Here is a 19,672-nt window from a genome sequence, read left to right on the forward strand (position 1 = left end):
AAATTCTCTGAAGAAACGTAGCATGCTATTTGCATCAGCTCTCTCTCAGGCATGTGATATGTTTACAAATCAAAGTGTGTTATGGTGAGTAAAACTGAAATGGGAAAGGAGGGGCAGCGTGGGGGATAAAGGAAAAAGAAAAGCAGCCAGTCAGTCCGGGGTGTATCCGAGAAAACTCGGTCCTCCGCCGTTTCCTTCCACCTCTTTCCCATAGAACTAATGAATGTGTGAGCCGGAATTCTAAATTAAGAAGGGTCCCACACAAGCCTGGAGACCCGGTCACTTCCCTTCCCTTCCTCCCCGAGTGGGCTGTCCAGGGCGATAGGGTGACAGGCGGTGGGGTTCTGCTCGCATGGACAATGAGGTGCCAAGGGGCTGGTGATGGCCCGCGGGATCCCAACCTATTGGAGGGAGGTGGCCCTGCCTCCCTCAGCTCCTCAGGACAACTCTCCACAAGCACCAGCTGCTTCCCGGCACAGGGACGCGGCGAAAGCCCGTGGCGGCGGCGGCTCCCGTGGGTCAAGTTCGCGGCCGCCCGGCGCGGGGAGGCTCGGCCTCGCGCGGTGGCGCCACATGGGGAAAAGTTTGCAGGAAGCTGCGGGGCCTCGCGCGACCTGACGCCCGCTCCCTCTGCGGCGCCTGGTCATGCCCAGGCCCCGAGCGCCCCGCGGCGTCCCCGCCCGGAGCCTCCTCCTCCGACCCCAAGGGTCGCCCGGGGGAAACGCCTTGGGGCTCCTCGGGCGGGTCGAGGAGCAAGTGTCCCGGGAGGACGCACGGTGCGCGCGGAGGGTCGGGGGCGCCCGCGGGGGCGCCGGAGGGTAGCCCCCTAGCGCAGCGTCCCGCTATCCCCAGTGCGCAGGCGCGGCCGCCCCAGCGCGCATGCCCTGGGCTCCGGAGCGCTGCTGGTCCCCAGCTGCCCACGTGATCCTGTTGGCTGCGGTCCGGTCCTGGCCGCCACTGGCTGCGCGGCTTGGACCTCTTGCGGCCCGGCGGTGAGTTTCCTGCATGAGCAGCGGCTGGGGCGTTTTCCCGCGCCGGGACGGGCGAAGTTCCGCGCCCCCACTTTGCTGCGACCTTTGCGGGCTCGCCGGCGGCTGCGGGCGGCGAGCGTCTGCGGGGCGGAGGGACGCCGTGCCGGGCTCCGTGTCAATTTTTTTGTGCCACTGACCAACCGCGGCCGGAGCCTGTGGCGCGCGGGCGGCGAACGCGGGGACCCCGGCGTGGCAGAGCCATGGATGGACCGGATCGGGGCCTTGGACTCCGCAAAAAGCTGCGGTCAAGGTCGCATCGAGACCGGGAGATGCGCTCCCGGGTCGGTCTGGGGGTCGGCTCGGCGGGCGGCGGGGCCGGCTGGACTCGGGCGCCCTCCCTCGCTTCGTCGTCCGGCTCCGACAAGGAAGACAATGGGAAGCCCCGGTCCTGCCCAGACCCCCGCGGAGGAAGCGGAGCGAGTCCACCTTGGCCAAAGAGGACATCATCGATGGGTTTGCCAGGACCAGCTTTGTCCCTTTTGAAGCGCTGGAGGTAAGCGCCCCCTCCCCCCGTCTGCCTTTATGCACAAAAATTGGAAAAAACTGGTTTCTGTGTTCCTTCCAGAAACAGCACTGTTGCTTGCACTTGGCTTCTGCTCCTAACTTTGCCACTCTGTATGTATTTAACCCTAAGCAAATTTCATAATCCTTTGTACCTCATTTTAAAGGTGTTGAATATATAGATTGCTACTATCTCTTCCAGCAGTGGAAGTCTGTGATTTTACAGATGACTGAATGCTCTGAATAAGATTAAGAAAGCTTTTTTTTTTTTTTTTTTTAACAGTGTCTACAGGTCAATCCAAAGTGCTGTTAAGTGTCCTCAGCTCTTAGGTTGTTTGGTATCATTGGAAACTATAGTATCGAGTTTTTTAAAAAATAGGCTGAAATTTTCACTTGTCTTAGTGTTTCACTTTGACTTGTAGTGATCCCTACTTAGAACTTTAGGGAAGATGGGTTAACTAGTGCAGAGGATGACAAGATGTCTGGAAAAATCATTATTTGAAATACTCTCCAGATAAATAAATAAATATTCTCCCAGTATTAGGGATTGAACTTAAGGGTGCTCTTCACTGAGCTACATCCCCAGCCCTTGTAAGAATTGCTTTATTTTGAGGCATGGTCTCACTACATTGCCCAAGTTGGCCTTGAACTTGTGATCCTCCTGCCTCAGCCTCCTCCATAGCTAGGATTGCAGGCATGTGCCACCATGCTTGGCACTCTGGTTATATTATTTATTGTGCCGCCATATGAATTTTCCACCTGTTCTTTTAACTAAACTTAATTGTGTGTGTATATATATTTATTTATTAGGGGATTCTGTCTTAAAATGAAATAGCAGCATAAAAAAGAAAAACCACAAGTATTACAGAAAGTCTTTAAATAGATATTGGTTTTAGTTTTACCATGTATAACCTGTGTATCTTTGTGCAAGTTATTCAAATCTCTGATCACCTGGCTCCTTGGATGTGAATTCGAGTGATAACATTGCTTATATTTCTTTATATCTATAGGGTAAATGCTGGCATTACTCAAATAAGAAGGGCTTAGAATTATAACTAATGATAACTCCTTCAAAAAGATGTTCTAAGAAGTAAAATGGGCCTATGAAAAATTCTTTGAACATGAAGTCCTATCCACCTGTTCATCATTATTAATTGTTACTATTGTTAGGCTTTTCATGCAGAATGCATGCTACTTAATTAATATTTGGATTATCAGATATGAGTTTTAATTTGTGGAATAAAGTTTTTCTTTAATGTTATCAAGACAAATTGCATTAATATTTATTGGTACTATCTTTGCCTTCCTAGAGAAGTCCCTACATTATCATGATTTATTTCATTTATTGAACGTTTATTTTAAATAAACATTTAAGAATGTATATTTACTGTGCTCTGCTTTAGCTATATCAAATTTTGACACACAGTGCTTTGTTTTCAATGTCATTGAAATTACATTGTGATTTGCTATAAAACCCTTGTTTTTTGTAAAAGAATGCTTTTGAAATTTATTCCTGTCCTAATTTTTTTTTTATTTGCAATTGGTTTGTTGACAAAACCAGGTCATTTGTTTTATAGTTTGTCTTACTCAAAATTTTGGTGATGTATCCTTGTCACATGTTTCTTTGTCCCCTCTATTTCCTGAAATTTGACTATTAAATCTAGAGCCTTAATCAGGTTTTAGTGACACATCTCTGGCATGGTGGCACTCGCCTGTAGTTTCAGCTACGCTGGAGGCTGAGGTATGAGGATTGGTTGAGCCCAGGAGTTAGCCTGTACAACATAGGGAGACTCTGCCTCCAAAAAATAGAGAAAAAAGAAAGAAAACTTCATAGGTATTATTTTTGTGTTACCATTAACTGACAGTAACATGTTATCATCTTTTCTAATGTTAACCATCAACAATTATTGTCTGCATCTTAAACAGTAATTGATAAAGGACAAGAGTGTATGTAAACATTACTTTTAACTGTTTGTTGAGATATTTCTATAAAACAAACTCACTCATATCAGCAATTTGGCTCCCTAGATCAAATTCAGTCAGAAAAGGTCATATGAAAATGGGATAATTTTTTTCTCTTTACTGGATGTTTTTTTAAATAATGGACTTGTTCTCTAGCATGAACATGATGAAGAGTTATTTTCTTAGTATCATTATGAAAGCACAGAATGGAACGTATGTGATTGTTTCAATTATGGAATCATGACACCAAATTTGTTCAGATTTTTGCATTAGAAACCATCCTGAGTCCCTCTAACATGAACTCCAATATATTTTCACAGTTTTCTTAATTGTTTCAAGATCATCTTGTGCATTTTTTATTACTATTATTATTATCAATATATATTATACAAAGTAATGGGTTTTACTCTGACATTTCCATATAAACATGTATCATATTTTGATCATGTCTACCCTCCATTCTACTTTCTCTTGCTCTTTGCCCACCCCACAGTATCCTTCCCCCTTCCCAATAATTCCTTTTCAATTCATCTCCTTCCCACTTTTTACCCTTTGAAAGAACACTAAGGAATGGTCTATTTGGCTTTTTTTTTTTTTTTTTTTTTTTTGGTGGTGGTGGTGGGGAGGGGGGAACTAGGGATTGAAGCCAGGGGTACGTAGCCATTGACATCCCCTGTCTATTTATTTTTACTTTGAGTCAGGGTCTCACTAAGTTGCTAGGGCCTTGCTTAGTTGCTGAGGCTGGCCTTGAACTTTTGATGCTCCTACTTCAGCCTCCCAAACTGCTGGGATTACAGGTATGCACCACTATGCCCAGCTCTAGTTGGATTTTATGGTAAATCTATTTTTAGTTTTTTGAAGAATCTGTAAAGGGTTTTCCATACCAGCTATACTAATTTACATTTTCATCAACAGTTTATACAGATTCATATTTTTTCCACATTTCAACTAGCATTTGTTATTTTATTTTTTGCTTTTGCTTTTGCTTTGGTTTGTTTATTTATATGACAAGAGCCATTCTGAATAGGGTGACAGGAATCTCCATGTAGTTTTTTGTGATTTATTAAGGCTAAAGATATTATTTTTACATATATTTGTTGTCTTGTATTTGTATTCTTTTGAGAAATGTCTGTTCAGATCATTGGTCCAGTTACTGATTGGAATATTTGTTCTTTCTGAAGATTAATTCTCTGTCAGATGAATAGCTGGCAAAGATTTTTCCCCATTCTATAGATTTCCTCTTCACTCTCTTGGTGGTTTCCTTTGCTGTGAAGTAGAGTTTTGATTTATTGTAATCCTATTTGTCAATTGTTGCTTTTGTTTCCTGAGATATCAGAGTACTATTCAGGAAATCATTGTCTGTTCCAGTATTTTGAAGTGTTTCCTATATGTTTTCTTCCAGTAGTTTCAAAGTTTTATGTCTTAAATTAAGATTTTGATCCATTTTGAGTTGATTTTTCTTCAGGGTGATTGAAATCTAGTTTCAGTCATCTGCATGTGGATATCCAGTTGTCTTAGTACCATTTGTTGAAAAGGCTTTTCTCCAGTATATGATTTTTGGCACTTTATTGAGATCAGCTGTCTGAAGATACATGGGTTTATTTCTGGGTCCTCAATTCATATATATATATATATATATATATATATATATATATATATATAGAGAGAGAGAGAGAGAGAGAGAGAGAGAGAGAGAAGTTGTAATGATAATTGTATTATCTGTAAATAGGGAGATATATCTTGTTTATGTTTATATTCTCTTTTTTAATATTTATTTTTTTTTAGTTGTAGTTGGACACAATACCTTTATTTTAATGTGGTAGTGAGGATCGAACCGAGGGCCTCACATGTGCTAGGCAAGTACTTTGCTGCTAAGCCATAACTCGAGCCCCTTTATATTATTTTTTGTTGTATCCATGTATATCTGTTTTTATGTCTATACCAGGTTTTTTTTAATTAAAATAGCTCTGTAGTATACTTTATTTATTTGCTTGTTTAGTCATTTGTTTATTTATTTTTTGCATTACAATTCTTAATACACCTTTATACCACAATTTATCATATCTTTGATTGTATATAAGGTATGTTGACACCAAATTCACATCTTCATATTTTGTATACTGATGAGGGTCTCTATAGTATATTTTAAAATAAAGGATTACAATGCCTATATCCTTAGTCCTTTTGCTCAGAATGATTTTGATTATTTGTGGTCTTTGTTCATTCCAGATGAATTTTAGGATTTTTTTTCTATTTCTGTGAAGAACTGTGAAAGATGTCATTGGTATTTTGATTGTGATTGCATTGAACCCATAGATCACTTTCAGTACTATGGCTGTCTTAACAATATTAATTCTTCCAATCCATGAACATGGAAGATCTTTACATCTTCTACTCTCTAATCTCTTTCTTCACTACTTTCCAATTTTCACTGTAGCAATCTTTTGCCTCCTTGTTCAAGAAACACTGATTTCTTTCTCAGTCCATTCATTACTGATGTATAGAAAAGCTATTGATTTTTGTATATTGATATTGTATCCCTACTACTTTGCTGAATTTATTTATCAGTTTTGAGTCCTTTGGTGGAATCTTTAGGATTTTCTCAGAATATAATTGTATTATCTGCAAATAGGGATAATTCAACTTCCTCCTCTCATATTTATATCACTTTATATATTTTTCTTACCTAATTGCTCTGGCTAAAATTTCAAGCAATGTACTGAATGAAAAGGTTGAGAATAGATACTCTTTTTCCTGATTTTAGAGGAAATGCTTTCAGTTTTTCCCCATTCAGAATGATGATGGATATAGGTTTATCATATATAGCTTTTATTATAATAAGGTATCTTCTTTCTATATCTAATTATTCAGAACTTAATCATGAATGACTGTTGAATTTTACCAAGGACTTTTTCTGCATCTATTGAGATGATCATGTGATGTTTATTCTTGATTCTATTTATGTGCTGTATGCTGTATTACATTTATTGATTCATATATATTGAGCCATCATTGCATCCTAGGAATGAAACCAACTTGATCATGATATATGCTCTTTTTAATGTGCTGTTGAATTCCATTTGAAAGTATTTTATTGAAGATATATATCATCTATATTCATCAGGGACATTGGTCTATAGTTTTTTGTTGTTGTTGTTGTATCCTCATCAAGTTTTGGTAACAGGGTGATACATTGCAGAATGAGTTTGAAAGGGTTTCTTTCCATTTTAATTCGTGGAATAGTTTGAGGAGCATTGGTGGTAGTTCTTTAAAAATCTGGTAAAAATTCATCAATGAATCTGTCTGGTTCTTATACTTTTTTGTTGGGAAACTCTTTATTACTGCTTCAATCTCATTGCTTATTATTGATCTATTTAGATTTTTTTATGTCCTATTGGTTCGATTGTGGTAGGTCATCTGGGCCCAGAAATTTGTTAATTTCTTCTAGAATTTCCAGTGTATTGGTATATAGTTTTACTCAATATTGCTAATGATCCTATGAATTTCAGTGATATGTGTCATATTATCCTTTTTTCATCTCTTTATTTCTTTGGGTTTTCTTTTTCTTTTTCTTTTTTTGGTTTGTTTAGCTAAGTATTTGTCAATTTTGTTTATCTTTTCAAAGAACCACCTTTTAGTTTAATTGATCCTTTCTATTCATTTATTTCCTGTTCTGATATTTATGATTTATTTCCTGCTACTGATTTTGGATTTGGTTTGCTCCTGTTTTTCTAATGCCCTGAGAAATATCATTAGATTATTTGTGTTTGCTGTGGTGATTTTTTTAATGTATGTACTCATAGTTATAAAATTCCATCTTAGTACTGCTTTCATTATACTTCTGAAATGTTGGTAATTATGCAACACTGGCTGAGTCATAAAGAATTGAGTGTATGTCTTAGTTGTGATTATTGATCCTGAGTATATCTTAGTTTAAGTTTCTTATGTTGTGAAACAGGAATATTTGTTTCTTTGAGAATTTGATAAAAGTAGTCCTGAGTGATTCATTTCAGATTATAATGACAACTTTTATTACTGCTTAAGTTTTTGTTTTTATTTATTTTTAAAGTTTTTGGTACTAGGGATTGAACCTAGGAGTGCTTTACCACTGAGTTACCTTCCCTATTACCCCCTCTTTTTTAAAACAAATTTTTGAGATGATTTTGCTTAGTTGCTGAAACTGGCCTTAAATTTGTGATCCTTTTGTCTCAGCCTCCTGAGTTACTGGGATTCTAGGCATATACCTCCATGCCTAGCGTATTAGATAGGGTTTTAGAGGGAAAGTAAGAGAAGAAAAACTTGGAAGTGAATATTCAACTCTCTGTACCAAAGTAAGATGACTTTCTTCTTTTTTTCAATCCTGCCAAATATCACAAAACCTGGACATTATGAAGGAAAAAGAAAATAAAGGTTTTTTTTAGTTTTTTTCAATGTAGTAAGAAAAAGTGGGAGCAAGTAAGTATTTTCTTATGCAATATCTTAGAAGAGTCTTCAAATCTTGTATAAAATAAGTGGTTTTTATCTTGAAATTGCATATAGACACTGTCTTTTTCTTATTAGACTGCAAGTGCTCCTGAAACCCCTCTAATAAATAAGCACCGCCCAACTTTTTCGAGGTCCAATACTATTTCCAAACCATATGTTTCAAACATCCTGCCATCGGATGCACCCAAGAAGAGGCGTGCTCCATTGTCTCCAATGCCAGCATCTCAGAGTGCCCCTCAGGACCTTACAAACATACAGGAGAGGCCAGCTTCTTGTGTGGTGAAATCCACAAGTGTGGAGGAGACTGATAAGGTGGGTAGGTTTGTTTTGTTTTACAGGATGAGACAAGGTTACGTAACTTAGACCCCCAAGAAAGTTAGTAACAGTTATTAATATGTAATAACATGAATAAGTACTTAACTAAAATTGGTACTGGAAAAAGATTATATGTAGTTTGATTCAATGAAGAATAAGTTGCTATTTTATGGAGCTTTTTTTTTTTTTCAAGCAAATAGCTGGTCTATAAACATTATGTCTTACTTAATGCATATATTACAGATGAAAGTGCTTATTTTCAAATGAAAATGTTTTTAAACAACAGTCTTTGTGCTAATTCATGGGCTTCTAATTTGTATGTCTTCTTTACCTAATTTTGAGATTCTGCAGAGGAAATACTTGTGTCTACCTAAAATCAATACTAAATCAACATATTGTGATTACCTTTATGTGTTCTTATGTTCAAATCATTGTTCTATGTGTACCTTTTCCTTTAAGTTTTACTTTTATTCTTCTTTATTGTCTTATTTTTACTCCCCTATTATTATTGGTTCCCTTTAATCCTAAATTTGGGAATCTATTAGCAAACAGCTTTTTATGACTGAGCAATCTGTACATTCTTGCTTTATTCATGTGGAAGGTAAATGATTTTTCAAGTAAATGTGAACATAAGATGATGTATTATGTTGCTTGTAATCACACTATGATTTAAATGACTTTGAGAGCAATTTTTATTTTGAAGTATTCAAGACAACAGGTCATCTTCTCATATCTGGTTGAAGGATTTTATTTCCTCCTCAGAAGTTTAGTAAATTCTAGCCTCAAGAAATGAACTCTTCCCATCACCTAATATGCATTTGGGTACTTTCTTAATTTAAAAAAAAAAAAAAAAAAAAAAAAAAAAAAACCCAGCAACTTGATTATAGTTTTTTTTGTAAACTATCATGTGTGTCTTTAGAACATAGCAATTTGAATAGAAACACATCTTTAAAGAAATGCTTAATGAAGTTGTTACTTAGAAAATCAACTCTCTTATTTCTATTAAGACGTCTAATTTAATGTTTGTGGTATAAAATCTCATAAATCAGGAATTTTTTTCTGTGATGGAGTCATTTTTCTGACAAAGTTTTCCAGGGTTACTGCTTGGTAGTTGAGTGAAGCTTTGCAAAAAAGGTGATTGTTGAGTTCAGTCTTAAAATGAGTGTGGGAGTCCATCAGTCAGGTGGAGGACCCTGTCCAGAGATTCAGTTCCTGAATACAATAGCTTGCCTGGGTGTGTGCAAGGATCAGATTGAACCAGCAAGGAAATCTAGAACCAAGTCAGGGTCAGAGACTTCATTTTGTGCTTGTAGCTCCTTTGCATTTCTTGTTTATTTAGAGACGGGGCCTCACTGAGCTGCTTAGGGCCTCGCTGAGTGGCTAAGGCTGGCCTCCAACTTGCGATCCTCCTGCCTCAGCCTCCCCAGCCCCTGGGTGACAGGCGTGGGCCACCACCCTGCTATCTTATGCTTCTTGACCTGAGTCTTAGCTACAGGCCATCTTAGGTCTGTGGGGTAAAGACAAGACCGTGAGTCGTTCCCTTAGGACATCTTGGTGGGTGACTTGTTTGATTCTTTGTCTGTTTTCGGGGTCGGGTGTCAGGCACTGAGTTACACCCCAGCCCCAAGGCTCTTAAGTTGGCATCAGCTGTGTGTCCAGCCAGGTGGAGGGGCCCTGAGCTAGCCATGCGCCCCTCCAGCTTCCCATGGTGACCGCAGTTCTCTCCTTGGCACAGGGCGGCTGCCCCCGGGGCCTGAGCACTGTGGTGGCGTCCGGGTGAAGGCCGAGGCCCGGGGCTCCACCACACTCCTGGTGAGCTACACGCATGGCCACGTCCACCTGAGCGCCAGCCTCACCATCACCGCCTACCTGCCCCTCAGGGTGAGCCGGCTGCCCTGGGCCACTGTGCCCACAGCTCCCTGGGGCTCTTCCCGCGGATGTCCCAATGGAGGCCAAGCCAAGGGTCCCTCAGAGGCCAGGGGGGAGCGAGGCTGGGTTCCCTCCAGAGCCCGCTGCGTCCTGGGGTCTCCCAGGAGGGTTGCACGGGGGATTCAGGCACTGGGCTGTCCCCACAGAGAGGGCAAAGACGTGGCCCCGAGGCCCTGCCCCGCCTGTCCCCTGCCCTGCCTGGGGAAGGCTGAGGCCCCGCTCTCCCTCCCAGGCCGTGGACCTGTCCTCCGTAGCTGTGGTCACCCTGGGCTCCTCAAAGGACATGCTGTTTGAAGGAGGCCCCCGGCCCTGGGTCCTGGAGCCTGCCAGGTTCTTCCGGAACCTCACCTCTGAGGACGGGGGCAGCATCAGCCTGGCCCTCCTGGGCCCGCCCGCCTCCCGGAGTCACCAGCAGCACAGCATCTGCGCCACCTGCCGGGCCCTGGGCGAGCAGGTGAGTGGCTGCTGCTCAGGGCCTCCAGGTGGGGGACCTCGCAGAGATTGGGTGACCCTGGGGATGCTGTCCTGCTGTGCCCACAAAACAGGAGGGAAGTGAAGGCCAGGTGAGGGGACGACGGGCAGGCTGAGCGGGGACCGAGGCCACCAGCTGTCCCAGAGACAGCCCCCAGGGGTCCCTCTCAGGGCCGCAGAATCCCCCACCCAGCCGGAGTCGGGGTCAGGGCCAGAGTTGGGCCTCATGAGTGAGGAGGCTGTAGACCAGGGGGGTCACCTGGGGCTCAGCACGCGGCACAGCCTGTGTTCCTGCCCCTGGGATCCCTGTTGGGTGGGGGGATACCAGGGAGTGACCCCAGGGGCCCTCACCCACTGAGCCCTGTCCCAGCCTTGTCTTGTATTTTATTTAGAGTCAGGGTCTCACTGCGCTGCTCAGGGGCTCGCTGTTGCTGAGGCTGGCCTCTACCTTGTGATCCTCCTGCCTCAGCCTCCTGAGTAGCTGGGATGGCAGGCGTGGGTCACGTGGGTGCCTGGCTCTTCATATTTTTTTTTTTAAATGTGAAAATCGAGAAATATGAGAAGACTGAGTGGATGGTGTGGCCTGAGCCCCTGGGCTGGCCTGGCGGGTGGCGAGGTGCAGGTCCTCTGGTGCCTGGTACCCGCGCCCTCCAGCCAGGCAGAAGCTACGGGCCGGCTCTGCGCCCTTTGTCTTCCTGTGAGGTCCACCGCTCTGTTGCCAGGGTTCCCCAAAGAGGGCATGGAAAGTGAGCAGGAGGTCAGAGTGGACCCGGAGAGGCGGGGGGTGTCCCCTGCACATTTAATAGTACAGAGGGCACCGGTGGAGTCCAGAGTCCCACGGGCAGCTCCCAGGATGCCCAGGACTACGCTTGTGTGACCAGATTAGTGCACAGAGAAGGAAGCCCAGGGGACCCGCCCTCTCCTGCCTGGTGGCCCTACGGGGCACCTGGACCAGATCCGGGCCGTCTGCAGAGGGGTGTGGCATTGCACTGGCCTAGGCACCCATCCCGTAGGGCGTATACACAGGGCCAGACCCCACCCCCGAGATCCCTCTTGGCCAGTGAGCAGGCAGCCAGGGCTCTGCAGGGTGACCCTCTGCACCCTCCTGTGTCCTGAGCAGTACCTCCCGTCCACCCTGAGGACAGGGTCTGTGAGCAGTGAGCGTGTCCCCTCCTCACATGTTGGGGACATCTGCATGTGCTGGGGCATCCTGAGGGCTCCTGGGTCCCGGAGGCCACAGTGCCCCGATCTCCCCAGGTCCCCTACAGAGGCCCTGGGATCCACAGCATCCACAGCGCCCTGCACTGAGAAGGTGCAGCCGTGCCCCCTGGGTCCCCGGCCCTTGGCAGCCACCAGGCGTGGGTGTCTACATCACAGCCGTCCTGCAGAGCAGAGCACAGGAGGGGACGCGCCCTGGGGGACGTGCCCTGACTGCCATCCCCCCACCCCCAGGTCATCGCCCTCTCCGTGGGGAACCAGCCCAGCCTCACCAACCCTTTCCCCGCCGTGGAGCCTGCCGTGGTGAAGGTCGTCTGCGCCCCGCCATCCAGGATCAGCCTCACGCCTGTCCACGCCGGTCCCCCGCTGGACCCGTCGTGTCCACGCTGCAGCACGACAAGCAGGTGGTGCGTGGGGGAGGGGCTGAGGGAGGAGGCAGGCCTGGAGAGGTGGCCAGGGACTAGCAGAGCACAGTCCAGGTGGTGGGCAGGTTGGACTGCCTGCCTGTCATCCCCTGAGCTCACCTGGATCCCCGGGATGTGGCCCCGGCCAGGAGCCTTTGGACTGTGGTGTTGCCATGGGGGACAGGGAAGTCCCTGTTCCTGGCTGACTGTTTTGGCCTCTGCTCTTCATCCTCCTCTGCCTCCCTGGCCTCTACTGACCACTATTCTGCTCCTTAATTCCTTAGTACCAACTTTTTTTGGCTCTGGAGATCAAACCCAGGGGTACTAACCCCTGAACCCCATCTCCAGCCCTCTTTGTATTTTATTTAGAGACAGGGTCTCACTGAGGTGCTCAGGGCCTTGCTGAGTTGGTGAGGCTGGCCTCCAACTTGCGATCCTCCTGCCTCAGTCTCCTGAGTGCAGGGTGCCTTGGTGGCCAGCAGCTGTAGAGTTTGGTGTTCAGCTCATCCCTTCCCCCATCAGGAACCCACAGGCAGCCCGCCAGGTTCAGGATACACCATGTGGTCAGCCGTGGCTGTGCCCAGGCCTGGGTGTCCTGACCTCTGTTTCCTGTAGGTTCCCGTCTCCAGCCACCGCAACCCCCTGCTGGACCTCGCCGCCTATGACCAGCAGGGCCGCCAATTCGACAACTTCAGCTCCCTGGGCGTCCAGTGGGAATCCACCCGGCCCTTGCTGGCCAGCATCGAGCTGGATCTGCCCATGCAGCTGGTGTCCCGGGACGACGGGAGTGGCCAGAGGAAGTTTCACGGTGAGCTGCGGCTGTGGGCCTGGAGCCCTGGACAGGAGGCTGGGGACCAGGGAAACCCCAACAGATGAGTGTCCCAAGCAGCGTGGCACCTGTCAGAGCCTCTGCCAGCTGGGGCGCCCCTTGGCCAGCTGGGGTCCCCTCGTCCAGCACCGAAGCTCGTGCAGCTCCCTGGGCTGCAGTCTTGCACTGGAGCTAGAGGTCCCAAGTGGGGAGTCCCCGGTGGCCCCTGTGTGTCCCCAGGCCCCTCAGCAGCCAAAGCTGGCCCGTCCCCTCCAGCCCTGCTCCCTGGGCCCCACTCAGGGTCTGGCGACTCCCGACTCCCCTCGACTTTCACACTGGGGCTTGCCCATGATGGAGGGGTGGGTGACCACAGAGGCCCAACGTCGGTGTCCTCCTCTGGACCCAGGATTGCAAGCCATTGCTGTCCATGAGGCATCAGGGACCACCTCCATCTCTGCCACGGTGACCGGCTACCAGCTGTCCCACCTCAGTGCAGCCACAGTGAAGCCACTGGTATGTCCAGAGCCACCCGTGGGGGTGGATAGCTGCCCGCTGGGCACCGGGAACGGCTCCTCCCAGCTCTGGGGTCTGGGGCCTCATGGGAAGGTGGCTGCCCTGGGCCCAGTGTGTGTCCTGGACATCACGGGGGCCTGGGGCAAGGCCAGGACTGGGATCCCGCCCCTGTCCCAGGGGTGGCCTATGGGTCTGATGGCGCTGCCCTGTCCCTGCAGCCTGGCCCACCTGCGCCCGTGTCCGCCTCGGTGGAGCTGGTCCTGGTGGAGGACGTGCGTGTGGATCCGGACGTGGTGACCCTCTACAACCACCCTGATGTCCAGGTGGGTCCCCCGCCAGCCCCGCCCCGCCCGGGAGACCCTGGGCCCTGGCCCTGCCTGACCGCTGCCCCTGGCCTCTCGTCCCCAGGCGGAGTTGCACGTCAAGGAGGGCTCCAGCTACTTCTTCCTCAACACGAGCGCTGCCAACGTGGTCAGGGTGGCCTACCAGGAGGCCAGGGGCATCGCCACGGTGAGTGGGGCCTCGGCCGGCACGGGGTGGCTTCCTCAGTGGGCCGTCCCCTGGGCTCCATGGCCGATCGTTTCCAAAGCTGGGACTGAGCAGCGCCAGTGCGTCTGGGTCACTCTGGGACCTTTGTCACTGCAGGGCCACCTGGGGATCTCTAGTCCGTGTCCACAGCTGCGTGTCCTGTCTGTCAGCAGTGGTGTCCCTCAGTGTCCTGCTGAGAGTAACACATCCTCACACGGGCAGCACCTTAGCAGCCATCGTGCCTCTCGGACCCAGGACACACCTGCTGCTCCCTGTCCCCACGTCTCTGGGGTCCCTGCCACGGGCCACATCCCCAGCCCTTCGTGGTCCTTATTTTGAGACAGGGTCCTCCTGAGTTTCCCAGCTGGCCTCGAACTTTCCATCCTCCGTCCCAGGCCTCCCAAGTCCTGAGGTAACAGGCAGGCGTCACCTGGGCCCGAACCTTCTCTAGAAGGAGCCCGTTTCCTGCTGAGTGAGTCAGGCACAGGGCGGCCCAAGGGGAGACAGCAGGGGTGTCCAGCCAGGCAGCACCGCTGAGGGACAGCTGGCCGGTTGCCTCTGGGCCACTCGGAGCCCAGGCACTGCTCTCCCTGTTTTAAGGGACGGTTCCCACAAGGCGGCCACCATCAGGACCAGGCCATGGACCTCAAGGAGGCCAGGGTGGTCGCCTGGCGTGGGTGCTGGTGCAACTCCCAGGGCCCTGGCCCAGCGGTGGCACCTGCCTGGGGGCCACCTGCAGTCCCCCCGCCGGTCCCTGCCCTGGGCCTGGCCTGGGGAAGCAGGCGGCCCTCCTAGGCCAGCAGACGTCCAGACCCAGCCTGCTTCCAGGGCCTGAGCCGTCTGCCCGCGAGGTGGCCTCACCCACTGCCGCAGAGAGTCCATGGTGTCACCAGTGATCACGTGTCACCATGAGCGGTGTGCAGTGAGCCCCGCAGTCCGTTCACCTCCTGACTGTCTCAATGTGGGGGTCCCCAAGTCACGGCCTGTGGGCTGGGACAGGTACAAAGTGAGGGGCACAAGCCACTGTCAGGGACACACTTGGAAGTGTCAGCTAAGGGGACCTGGGTGTGACCTTGGTGCTAGGTGATGGGACGGAGGCAAGTCGAGGAGCAGGGAGGGCCTGGGGGCTGCACCGTGCCCCTGGCTGGTTCCTATCACTTGGTGACGTCTAGACCACAGTGCGACTCGGATACCGTGGGCGTCGCCCCCTGAAGGTAGGACTTGGTGGATTTTGGTGTCCACACCCAGGCCCGGCCACCACGATGGTCAGTGTCGAGAGTGTTGTCATTATCTCCAAAAGAAACCGGGGCCCTGTGGCCACCACCTTCCTGTCCTCACCCGCTCTCTCACGCGGCCCACTTCAGTGACCATTCTCACTTCTGTCGTCCTTATACCCAGGAATGCAGTCCCCGAGTCTGCAGGGACTGTGGAAACTATCCAGGAACTTCCTGGCAGATTTCCCGAGTGGCTCAGCAACCCCGTTCCTGCGGTGGAGCCTAGGGAGGGCCCCGGCTCCTCATGTCCCCTACCTGCGTGAGGGCCCTGGCTGCCCCACATCCTTGTCAACACTTGTACTTATCAGACTTAAGTTCTAGCCATCTTTGGACAGCGGTTTTGCACTGCGGTGACCGTTGGCATCTGCCTGATGGCTGATGGTGTGGTGACTGTTCCTGTGCTTGTCACCCGTGTGTTTCTGTGGCTTTGTTAGACAAATGTCTGCTCAGATCCTGGGCCCATATTTTATCTTTTTAAAAAATATTTTTATTAGTTGTTGATGGATCTTTACTTATTCAGGGGCCGTGCTGGGAATCGAGCCAGTGCCTCCCACATACTGGGCCAGGCCCTGCGGCTCAGCCCCAGCCCCAGCCCCAGGTTTACTGTCACGCTTTCTTGATGACACCAGCCCTCTGTCTCCTGTTCCTTAGGTCATCTTTTGATTTTTTGGTAGCATCGTCTTGCGCTCACGGCTTTCATTTTGAGGGGTGCGGTGTCTCTGTTTCCTTGTGTCCTTGCTCCTGTGTTTGATGTGAGATCTGAGAATCTGTTAAAAATCGAGGTCGTGAAGATCCATGTTTTCTTCTAGACTTAAAATTCCAGCTCTTGCACTTCAGTCTTTGAAACAATATGCTGGGTTTGTGGGGTGAGGTAGGACTCCATTTTCTTTCTTTCTCTCTTTTTTTTTGGTACCAGGGATGGAACCCAGGGCCGCAGGCATGCTAGGCAAGCACTCTGCCACTGGGCCACATCGTCATTTAAAAAAAAATACTTAAGTATTTTTAAAAAATTTAAAAAAGAAAGGAAAAACCCCTCCCAGTCAGCCTGAAGATGTAGGCAGCTGGTGCCTGTCTCCGTTACGTTGGGAGGCTGAGGGGAGAGGCCACTGCAGAGCCCTAGCTGCCTCTCCCTGGAACATGCACTGGTCACTGGGCCGTCCCTGTGTCTTCCCTTCTGTGGGATCTTGAGGGGAACAGTGTCCCCTTGCAGGCACACCCCAGGGTGGGCCCACCCAGCCCTCTGGCAGAATAACCTGTGAGGCAGGCCCCCCGAGAACAGCTTTGTCCCCAGAAGTTCTCTGGAACAACCTCCTGCTCCTCCTCCTCCTGCTCCTCCTCCCCCTCCTCCTCCTCCTACTCCTCCTTCTCTTCCTCCTGCTCCTTCTTCTCCCCCTCCTCCTCCCCCTCCTCCTCCTCCTCCTCCTCCTGCTCCTCCTCCTCCTCCTCCTGCTCCTCCTCCCCCTCCTCCTCCTTCTCTTCCTCCTGCTCCTTCTTCTCCCCCTCCTCCTCCCGCTCCTCCTACTCCTCCTCCCCCTCCTCCTGCTCCTCCTCCCCCTCCTCCTCCTCTTCATCGTCCTCTTCCTCCTCTTCCTCCTGCTCCTCCCCCCTCCTCCTGCTCCTCCTCCTGCTCCTCCTCCTCCTCCCCCTCCCCCTCCTCCTCCTCTTCATCGTCCTCTTCCTCCTGCTCCTCCTCCTCCCCCTCCCCCTCCTCCTCCTCTTCATCGTCCTCTTCCTCCTCTTCCTCCTGCTCCTCCCCCCTCCTCCTGCTCCTCCTCCTCCTCCTGCTCCTCCTCCCCCTCCTCCTCCCCCTCCCCCTCCTCCTCCTCTTCATCGTCCTCTTCCTCCTGCTCCTCCTCCTCCTCCTCCTGCTCCCCCCTCCTCTTCCTCCTGCTCCTCCTCCCCCTCCGCCTCCTCCTCCTCTTCGTCCTCTCCTCCTCCTCCTCCTGCAGGGACTCTCGAGGCTCTAGAGGGAAACTGGGCCCTGCCCTGTGGGCCTCTGTGGCCCTGGGAGGGATGTCCCCTTCAGTGCTGACCGTCTGCAGGTCCTCCCAGCCTCCTCCAGAGGACACTTCACACATTTCCTTGGTCTTCAGCTGCTAGTTCGGGGACCTGCTGGGTCTCACCCCTGCTGGGACACTTCCTCTTCCTCCTGGACACTGAGGATTCAGGGACAGCCCTGGGCCCTGGAAGGGAGGCGTAGGGCAGCCAGGCTGTGCAGGCCACAGCCAGCTCGGCCACTCGGCCCCGTGTCCAGCGGGCACACAGAGGGGCACTTCCCTGATGTGAGCTCGGGTCCCTCTCCAGCTGACATAGCCTGGTGGCTCAAGATGAGCCCTCCAGCTGAGGTTGCGTGGTCACAGGAGCAGGGCCCAGCGTCCCCTGTCACCTGAGCGACTGCCACTTCTCACTGCTGTGTCCCTTCTGCAGGGCTGGCGTTCCTGTCAGGCCAAGGGCTCTGCTGGGTGTGGGATGACGTTGACAGGGCAGCAGAGGACACAGTGGTGCCTCTTGGTGTCTCCTAGGCCCTGGGAAGCAGTGCAGGGCCTGGTGCCACTGCTGCTGGGGACACAGGCTGGGGAGCAGGCAGGGAGCAGTGGCAGCAGCTGGGCCTGAGCTCAGGTGGCCCTACTTTTCTGTGACACTGGTCTGTGGACAGAGGGGCACATGCCCAGCACCCAGGCCAGGACTCCCCTCAGAGCCTGAGATTGTCACACGAGCCGAGGTCGTCCTCTGGGCTGAGGGTGACTCCTGGGGCACAGGAAGAGACACAGTCCCCTCTGTCCCACATGCTTGGCCCACCATGGAGCCTGCACAGGTTTTCAGGGAACAGGAGCCCGCGGCCGCGGAGAGGCAGAGATATCCCCATGTCCTTGGTCTCTGCGAAGGCCACCTGTCGGGGGACTTTAAAGCAGGGTGGGGGCCTGGGGAGGAGGCGGGGGCTGGGATGGCAACTGGTTCTTTAGGGCAGCACTGCATTCGTCACCTGCAAACAGGTGACACAACTTTGCCCTGGGCTCCGTCTGCCAATGTCCTCGGGTGACACTCCAGCTCTTGGAATCCAGGGCTCACTCCAGGCCTGGCTTGTCCCCAGCTCTGTCCTTCCAGCTTGGCCGAGGAGCCCGGGACCCAGGCCATGAGAGGCAGGGGCTGTGGTCCTGGTAGGGTCAGGCGCAGGTCCCCACAGCCACCAGTTTGTCCCCAACGTGGCCTGTGAGGCCCCAGCGTCATCACAGAGGTGAAGGGAGCCAGGGCACCCCAGACACGGGGCAGGCCAGCCTCCAGAAGGTGGCCACACGTCCACCCTCTGACAGCTGAGCGGAAGGGACAGTGACCTTCCCACTGTCCTTTTCTGCCTCTGTTTAAAATGTGCAAAAATTGAAGTTTCTCGTTCTTCTCTGCGGTTCCCAATGGGCTCTCCTTGGGGGGCAGAGGTACCCACTGGCCTTTCCCACTGGCTGCCCATCCTTCCCCCCGACACCTCCGTCCTGGCTGCCACAGGCATCCCCCGACTCTTCTGGCACCAGGAGCCCCGACGGGGAGTACTTCCCGCATGAATGGGGGTGCACGGCTATTTTTCCGGAAGTTCCATGTCTTCACTAGGCAGGTTCAGACTTTGGACAGCCAGGCTGGCTCCAGGACCAGGTGTCTGTGCATCTGGAGAATCCCTCGGTGCCTCTGTCTGATGAGGGAGGTGCCCAGGGTCCAGGCTGTGCCAGGCACCAGGCCCAGCATAGGGTGGAGAGGCCAGGAGGGGAAGGAGGTGCTGAGTGGTGCTCTCCATTAAGGCTGTGTTAGAGATGGTGACAGGAGCCCCTGGGAGAAGTCAGCAAAGTAATGGAGGGGCCTCCCCTGTATGGGGTGGAGGCTGAGTTGGAGTCAGAAGGCACAGCTCAAGGGAGAAGAGCTTAGGGCCTCGCTTTGGCTGAGGCCAGCCTCCCACTCACCATCCTCCTTCCTCAGCCTCCCAAGCTGCTGGGATTACAGGCATGCACCACCATCCTGGCTGTATCCCAGACCTTCAAGGTGGACTATAAGGTCACACGGCAGGTAGGCGGGCAGGAGCCTGCTGACCGTGAGGACAGGAGAGAAGGTTGATGTGGCTGGGGCTTGATGGTTATGAGGGATGGTGCAGTGAGACTGTGGCCCTGCGAGTGTCGTATTGCTTAGGCGTGTATTTCAACTGAGTGGTTTTCAGCCAGGGCAGGCAGGGCCAAGGGGGGTTGCGGCCTTGGC

General features: G+C 50.6%; 2 protein-coding genes across 2 annotated transcripts in view; both read left to right on the forward strand.

Annotated features, from left to right (window-relative positions):
• Window positions 1-1,224: 1,224 nt before the first annotated feature.
• LOC139706915 (autism susceptibility gene 2 protein homolog) lies at window positions 1,225-8,438 on the forward strand. Its single transcript, XM_071616884.1, has 2 exons — window positions 1,225-1,524; window positions 8,055-8,438. The coding sequence occupies exons 1-2, from the start codon at window positions 1,232-1,234 to the stop codon at window positions 8,080-8,082; spliced, it is 321 nt and encodes a 106-aa protein (XP_071472985.1). The 5' UTR covers window positions 1,225-1,231; the 3' UTR covers window positions 8,083-8,438.
• LOC139707007 (nuclear pore membrane glycoprotein 210-like) overlaps window positions 8,193-19,672 on the forward strand; it is a 30,825-nt gene continuing 19,345 nt past the window's right edge. Inside the window, 9 exon segments of the mRNA XM_071617000.1 lie at window positions 8,193-8,295; window positions 10,030-10,175; window positions 10,456-10,677; window positions 12,147-12,294; window positions 12,297-12,319; window positions 12,932-13,124; window positions 13,531-13,637; window positions 13,856-13,960; window positions 14,046-14,147. Coding sequence (XP_071473101.1) covers window positions 8,193-8,295; window positions 10,030-10,175; window positions 10,456-10,677; window positions 12,147-12,294; window positions 12,297-12,319; window positions 12,932-13,124; window positions 13,531-13,637; window positions 13,856-13,960; window positions 14,046-14,147 — 1,149 coding nt within the window.

The sequence above is a fragment of the Marmota flaviventris genome, chromosome 9 (genome assembly GCF_047511675.1).
Source record: "Marmota flaviventris isolate mMarFla1 chromosome 9, mMarFla1.hap1, whole genome shotgun sequence".
Taxonomy (NCBI): domain Eukaryota; kingdom Metazoa; phylum Chordata; class Mammalia; order Rodentia; family Sciuridae; genus Marmota; species Marmota flaviventris.